Source organism: Terrapene carolina, unplaced genomic scaffold, assembly GCF_002925995.2.
Source record: "Terrapene carolina triunguis isolate 2854851 unplaced genomic scaffold, T_m_triunguis-2.0 Scaffold139, whole genome shotgun sequence".
Classification (NCBI taxonomy): Eukaryota; Metazoa; Chordata; order Testudines; family Emydidae; genus Terrapene; species Terrapene triunguis.
This window is the reverse complement of record NW_020664490.1, coordinates 426,995-435,023: the sequence shown is the minus strand read 5'-3', so window position 1 is coordinate 435,023 and position 8,029 is coordinate 426,995. Positions and strand designations below refer to the sequence as shown.

General features: G+C 44.6%; 1 protein-coding gene across 1 annotated transcript in view; it reads left to right on the top strand.

Annotated features, from left to right (window-relative positions):
* The first annotated feature begins 649 nt into the window (after positions 1-649).
* Positions 650-8,029, top strand: part of LOC113406796 (calcium uptake protein 2, mitochondrial-like) — a 254,715-nt gene continuing 247,335 nt past the window's right edge. The window contains exon 1 of the mRNA XM_026653524.1: positions 650-928. Coding sequence (XP_026509309.1) covers positions 719-928 — 210 coding nt within the window. The 5' untranslated portion in view covers positions 650-718. The remainder of the gene's footprint in view (positions 929-8,029) is intronic.

Genomic DNA, 8,029 nt, shown 5'->3' with positions numbered 1-8,029 from the left:
CGCAGTATCGTTAGTGCCCACAGGGATGAGTAACATGGGGTAGTAGTCAGAGGGCCGGATGATCCTTGACAGTCCCTCCATAACCTCTCAGATACAGGCCCATACCTCCCAGGACACCATGTCAGGCTGACAGATGGGTGCCTCCGTCCCCCTGATGACCAGTAGTGGAGGGCTCTGTTTGACTTCTGCATTGCCCCAGCCTCCGTAGCTGGTTCCAGGAAGATGGTGGCCTGGAAAATGGCCCTGGCTGCGAGTGCCCAGCATTCCCTCAGGGGCAGAGTCTCTGGGCTGTGGGCCCCCAGGGGCCAGCAGTGCGGTATGGGTGAAGAACCCTGGCTCTTTATTTATTATTCTGTTAACCTTTGCCTGTTTGTTGCTCCCTGGCACTATTCTGTTTCATTGTGTTGTGGGGGGTGACTTGATGGACACTCCATGCTCCAGGGCAGAGGTGGGCTCTGTGGGGCAGGCACAGACACCGGGCTGGAGGGACGAGAGGGGAGTCACACACAAGCCTAGCACGGATGCTGAGAGAATTCCTGCGCCACCCCCCCGGGTCCTTCTGTGCGCTTGGTTAGTAGAACTGAGGGCAAAGTAAGGGCAGAGGCTTTACTCCTCCATTGCGCATGCTCCCTAGCGCGGCTCTGGGCCGTCAGGGCCGGCTCGGTAGCAGAAGGCTCCGTTTGAGTTCTGCGTTGGTTCTGTAGCTGCTTCCGGGAAGATGGCGGCCTGGAGAGCGGCGCTGGCTGCGGGTGCCCGGCGTTCCCTGAGGGGCAGCGTCTCCGGGCTGCGGGCCCCCGGGAGCCAGCAGCGGTGTCCGGGTCTGTGGGCTGCAGCTGCCACCCTACTTGCAGGAGGCTCGTTGGCAGCAGGTTACAGCGGCTGGTGCGGACGGGCAGCGCCCGGTGGGTTCCTGACGGTGCTGGCTCAGGTAAGTGACCAGCTTCTCAGGGGCAGGGCTGTTACCCGCTATAACTGCCGTGTCCACCGCGCGCGCGCCCTGGGCAGGGGCTGTTACCCGCTCTAACCCCCATTACCATACACACATGCACCATTCGCTGGGGCAGGGGGCACTGGGGTTGTTACCTGCTGTAACACCCCATCCCCAGCACACACACCTGGTAGCCCAGTGCAGGGCCATTACCTGCTATAGCCCCTCACTGCCCCCTGCCCCAACTCGGTAGCCTAAGCTAAACTGGGGCTGATACTTCTCTTCTTCTCAGTACCCAACAAAGCCCACTGAGCACAAGGCATGCAGATTGACACTATGTGACCCAGTGCAGTGTACAGCTTATGTCAGGAAAGCCTGGCAGGTGAAGGAAGGTGCATAGACAATAATTACACTGTATCTGACCCAAAGAAGAGTAAGGCTAGGTCTACACTACCCGCCTGAATCGGCGGGTAGAAATCGACCTCTCGGGGATCGATTTATGGGACGCGACAATCGATCCCCGAATCGACGCTCTTACTCCACCAGCGAAGGTGGGAGTAAGTGCCGTCGACAGGAAGCCGCAGAGGTCGATTTTGCCACTGTCCCTACAGCAGGGTAAGTCGGCTGCGATACGTCGAATTCAGCTACGCTATTCGCGTAGCTGAATTTGCGTATCTTAAATCGACCCCCCCCCTGTAGTGAAGACGTAGCCTCAGTGACAGTGGAAGCTGGTGACATCTCTGCTTAGGTAGGTGTAGTATGAAATCAACTTATAGCAAACCATAATGATAATACTTTATCTGTCCCAAAACTGTAGATAGAGCCCTCCTGGAAGAGCCTCCATTGCTTAATTCATCTGAGGTCAAGCAGGTGAGGTAATGCATGTGTCTGGTCCCCTTGACATCAGGCAGCAACCAAGATCAACAGTATTTCACTTAAAACAATCCTAGCCTTATGTAGATTGATGAGTTGTGCCCTTGTCTTCAGTGAAAGCAGGATTTCCCTCTTAGTGCTGAGTGCCTTTCCCCATTCACTGTAAACCATAATCACACAATAATGTAGATAACTTAGTTGCAGTTGACACAAGTATGCATTCAGTTAGTCAGCTTTGCCTGTAATTGTTCATTTACAAAGTTTGTCATCTGCTTCACAATCTAACGTAGTCACTTCAGCTGGCATTTGTGCATTTAAGGATGAGTATTTCACAAACAGAATGTTTTTGTGTCTTGTTTTCTGTCTGAATTGCATGGCTCACTACCCAGTACAAATATTTTCCAGGCGGGTCTATATATTACTTGTGTTTTTGTTATGAATATTAGAATGTACTTGCCTATTAAGCATCAGTATGCAGATAAAGGGTTACTGTCAGGAATACAGTGAGGTGGCCAAGTTTGCAGATGATACAAAATTACTCAAGATAGCTAAGTCCAAAGCTGACTGCAAAGAGTTACAAAGGGATCTCACAAAACTGGGTTGATAAGTGCAAAGTAATGCACACTGGAAAATATAATCCCAACTATACATACAAAATGATGGGGTCCACATTAGTTATCACTCAAGTCATCGTGGATAATTCTCTGAAAACATCTGCTCAGTGTACAGCGGCAGTCAAAGCTGACAGAAAGTTAGGAACCATTAGGAGAGAGATGATAAAACAAAATATAGCATCACTATATAAATCAATGGTACACCCACAACTTGAACATTGCAGGCAGTTTTGGTTGTTCCCATCTCCAAAAAGATATATTAGAGTTGGAAAAAGTACAGAGAAGGGTAACAACAATGATCAGAGATATGGAACAGCTTCTGTGTGAGGAGAGATTAAAATTAAAAAGACGGAGACTGTTCATTTTAGAAAAGAGATGACTGGGGTGGGGGATATGATAGAGGTCTGTAAAATAATGAAAGGTGTAGAGAAAGCAAATAAAGATGTTACTTATTCTTTCACATAACACACAAACCAGGGGTCACCCAATAAAATTAATAGGCAGCAGGTTTTAAACAAACAAAATGAAGTACCACTTCATACAACACTCAGTCAACCTGTAGAATTCATTGTCAGGGGATGTTATGAAAGCCAAAAGTATAACTGGGTTCAGAAAAGAATTAGATAAGTTCATGGAGGTTAGATCCATCAATGGCTATTAGCCAAGATGGTGAGGAATGCAACCCTATGTTCTGGATGTCCCTAAACCTGTGACTGCCAAAAGGTGGGACTGGATGACTGGGGATGGATCATTTGATAATTGCCTTGTTCTGGTCATTCCCTCTGAATCATTCAGCCCTGCATTAAGACTGGATACTGGGCTCGATGGACGATTGGTCTGACCCAGTATGGTAGTTATGTTAATAGATTAAAAAAAACCCCTCTCTTGAAAACTTCAAAACATTATTATCCATACTAACTTTGTCCTTTTCAGTTTGGGAGTGAAGTCTTTCTCTGTTTTCCTTAGGAGATTAATTTAATATGTGGCTTGTTGGATACATGGACATGCTTGTATTGCTGTCCATCTGGTCAGTTCTCATGAGTGGATCGGGTATTGGGAAATATACAAGTATTCTGATTTGGGAATACTTCTGTGAGCAAAAATTTGTACTTACCTTGCCTTCTAACAAATACTGAACACATTGAAGAGTGTAGGACAGGCAGTTGCATAAAACTTCTAATTCTTGGTTTATTCTTGAGTCGCAAAATAGAGAGGTTAGGATTTTGTCGGTGTTGGAGTCCTTATTGTGGAGAAATGACACTTTTCTAAGATCAGTAGAGCAGTTTTTAAAAGTGTGGTATTTTTATGATGAGTTAAATCTTAATCCTGTCCTTAGTCCTTGAAAGTGCCCATTTAATAACAATTTGACTTGCTATATATAGGATCCTGTCATAGCAATAATACTGCGGGGACCCAGCATTCAGGCCCATTAACATGCTTCTGGGATAGTTTTAATTTGCTCTGAAGAACCAACAGATTGAAAAACATGTATTTTTGTTCACAAAGTGTAGTCTCTTATTTCACAACAGTTGAATGCTACATTTAAAATATGAAAATATCAGATTACAGTTTTAAGGATTACAAAAAATCTTGTCAAGGGAAATTTGCAGAGATAAGTATTTATGTATAACTACAATGATTTTGTGTAACCTTAATCGGGTGCCAAAATCATCACATGAATTAATTGGAAGTAGTCTCGCCATATGACACTTGTGAGCCCCAATATTTTTTTAAAAAATAACCATGAAGGAAAAGCATCTGAGGCTGTGTTGAATTAACATGGTTCTGGTGGTGATAGACCATGAAATAGCTCCCATATAGTATTTGGCTAGCTAGGTGGTAGAACTCTTTGACCCTCTAGGTGGAACCTAGCATTTCTAGGAACCGTTTCTGTTGTGAAAAAGTGGAATCACTGAACAGTAGCAGATCCCAGTAATTTAATTTTGTTTTCTATTTTCAGCAATAAATTTGCCTTAGAGGCAAAGGTTCTGCATCCAATTTCTAGTGACTCTTGCGCTGAAATTTCTCAAGTGCTGACCATACAAACTGTGATACCGAGGCCAAGAACAGAAAATGAAAAGAAAAATAAGAGAATAAAAGAAAAATGGGATTGTGAAGTCCTAAACTGGAAGGGAGGTGGGGGATGGAGTAGTAGAGCCAGCATGGCATGCTTCCTGCTGAGCAGTCTGTATTAGATGCTACTGGTAGAGCTCTAGTAAATGTAAATCTAAAATATTCATAAACAAATTGCATTGTAAGACTATTAAGTTGCTTATGCAGATATGTTAGTAGTATCGGGAATTGTTTTGTGAGGAGCATGTGTTATGTTTGAGATTTTTTTTTTCTTTGACACAGATAAGTGATGACTTCACTGGTTCATTGTTCTGTTGAACGTACAGGCTACTAACCCACCTTTTATTTGTCTCACAATGTAGCTCTTTGATTATGAATGTCTTAAGTATTTTTTCATTGTGTAGTATGATGGGGGATGATACAGAGAGACAAGTAGTTCTGTAAAAGAAAATATTAATAGTTTGATACAAATATTCATAAACGTTAAATTAGCAGAAATTCAACTACCTTATGGTGATACAGAAATACATTATTGAAATGTAAACTAGGAATTTTGAAATGTTTTGTAACTCTGTGTCCACCACCAAGTTATAAATGGTCTAAAGCAGGGATCGGCAACCTTTGGCACGTGGCCCGCTAGGGTAAGCACCCTCGTGGGCCAGGCCGGTTTGTTTACCTGTCGCGTCCGCAGGTTCGGCCGATCGCGGCTCCCACTGGTGCGTTTCACTGTCCCAGGCCAATGGGGCTGCGGGAAGTGGCGTGGGCCAAGGGATGTGCTGGCTGCCGCTTCCTGCCGCCCCCATTGGCCTGGAGCGGTGAACTGCGGCCAGTGGGAGCCGCGATCGGCCGAACCTGCGGACGCGGCAGGTAAACAAACCGGCCCGGTCTGCCAGGGTGGTTACCCTGGCGGGCCACGTGCCGAAGGTTGCCGATCCCTGGTCTAAAGCATCACATTTATTGTTTAGAACATTGAATCTATTCCCATGCCAACACTTCCCACATTCCTCCACATTCTTCTCCTCCCTCCCTTCCCCCCACCTTTCAGCCATACAACCAGTAAAGTTGCTGCATGTGAATTAACTAGTGAAGAACGGTAATGATTATTTGAGGTATCTGATGTCAAAGTGGCACTATTTAAAAATGACCTGCGCTATTGACCTGACCCTGAGTGTAATTCTAACAGTTGGATACAATAATCATTAATAACTTTGCTTAATTATCACATAACGCCCTGATCTTGCAAAAACTTAATGTATGCTTAATGTATGCACTATGAAGAGTTCCACTGATGTGGCTGTTCATGTCTTCGTAGGATCAGGGCCTAATTTTTTCAAATATTACTTGCTCCAGAACAGTAATGATAAGATGTGTGCATATAAAACTGTTTTTAACCATTGGCAAATGATGACTTTAGGACAAACAATATGTGCATCAAAGCTAGTTCTGAAAAAAATCATTTTGTACTTTTTTAAAAGAGTGTATTACACCTACTATATTTTCCTTTCTCTTTCCCCATTCCCTCAAACCTGTTCTTTCATTATTTATTGAACTGAATATAAAAATATCTCTGGCACTGATCATCTTCTGAAGTCTTAACTGAACTTTCCTGTTAAATTACTTGTGCAATGGCCCTAATACTGTTAAAATGTATATATGTGCTTACATTTACTAATGGTCGGTGTCCCATTGATTTTAATGGGGCTACTACTCATAGTGCATAAATTTAAGCATGCCTGTAAGTCTGTGCAAGCTGAGGATAAATGAATGAATCAATTTTTTCTTTCTGTAAGAAGCATAGTTAACCTGTTTCATTTTCTAGCGTCTTACTTTCCTTTACTGTGTGTTAATCCATTTTTTATTTCTTCTTACAGTGTGGTCTGTGTAGTCATAGAGGCTTTTTTCTTGTTTATCTTTAGTATCTTAATTTTTTCTACTTTAGGATATGGTAGTCTGGTGTTTGTTCATACAGTGTAATTTTCTTTGTTCTATCACTCTCTCATTGTAGGCTAGAGGCAAAAGTTCATGACCAGATTTAGGCTTGGTCTACACCACACAGTTAGGTCGACGTAAGGCAGCCTTGTTCTCGCCAATGTAAGTGCCCTGTTATACCGACATAATAACTCCACCTCCACTAGAGGCGTAGCGCTAATGTCGGTGTAGTTAGGGTGACGCAGTGTCTGTGTAGACACTGTTATTTACATCGGCTGTTGCCTGTCATTCAATTTCGTAGCTCCATGCTGAAGCTGTGAAATTGACAAGAAAGCTAGGCTGTCACTGGGGTGGGTGGGGAACTCCAGTCAGAGCCCGGCTGCCCCCCGGGCTCCCCTTTCACAGCTGGACTGCACTTGCCCTGCTGGGAGCCCGGCTTCCCAACCCCATCACCCCCCGGGCTCTTGGCTCCCCGCCACATCTGGGCTCCTGGTGGGGAGCACCTGGAGTCTGGGCGGGGACCCGGGAGCCTTGGTGCAGCTGCTGGGCTCCCTGTGGGGACTGAGGAGCCCAAGGCGCAGCCTGGCTGGGAGCAGGGAGCCAAGTGGGTGCAGCCCAGCTGGGAGATGGGGAGCCCAGTGGCTGCCCAGAGGTTTCTGGCACCCTGTCAGAACTCACAGCCAGGAGCTGAGAGCCCGGGGGCAGCCGGGCTCTTGGTGGCAGGGAGTTGAGAGCTCAGGGGCTGTTGGGCTCCCAGTGGCCAGGAGCCAAAAGCCTTGCGGGCAGCCAGGATGTGCACAACCGAGAGAAGGAGGGTATTGTGGACATGAACCACTGCAGTAATTACTGTGGGGGTTATAAGTCTACCTAACATAGGTTGATTTATGTTTCTAGTGTAGACATTGCCTTAATGTAAGATTACCGTGGATGTATTTTTTTCTGGTCATTAAAGCTCTAGATAAGCAGTGAAGAGTGTAAGAAATTATCTTTATTAATTCCTCCCCCCCCCCTTTTTTTTTTGCCTATTCTTTTTAGAAATTTATCATGGAAGTACTGTGATAGATAATTCTTCAGTGATGAATGTAAACCTTTATCTATGCAATGACTCCACATAGCTCTTAACATTGTCCTTTTACACTGTTGGCTAATGCCAGATATAGGCCTTCTCTACACTAGAAAGTGTTTGTCGATATAGATATACTGGGAAACATTCCTAGTGTTGAGACAGCTTGTATGCCCAAAAGACTGCTTTTTCTGTTAAGCTTAAAAGAACATTTTTGCTGGTATAACTGCATCTATGCTAGACTTTTGCCAGCATAGCTGTGTTCATTAGAGGTGTGGTTTTTTAATGCTGCTAATGAACATAACTATTCTGACAAAACTTTAAGTATAAACTAAGCCATAGTGATGGCTTATATTTGTTTTTCTGTAGTACTGTAATTCAAATCAGAGTGAAATAATGTATGGTTGAGAAGCTTGATAAGAGACTTGTCTATGCAGCATCTATTATTTTTATATCAAAGGGGTAGCCGTGTTAGTCTGGATCTGTAAAAGCAGCAAAGAGTCCTGTGGCACCTTATAGACTAACAGACGTATAGGAGCATGAGCTTTC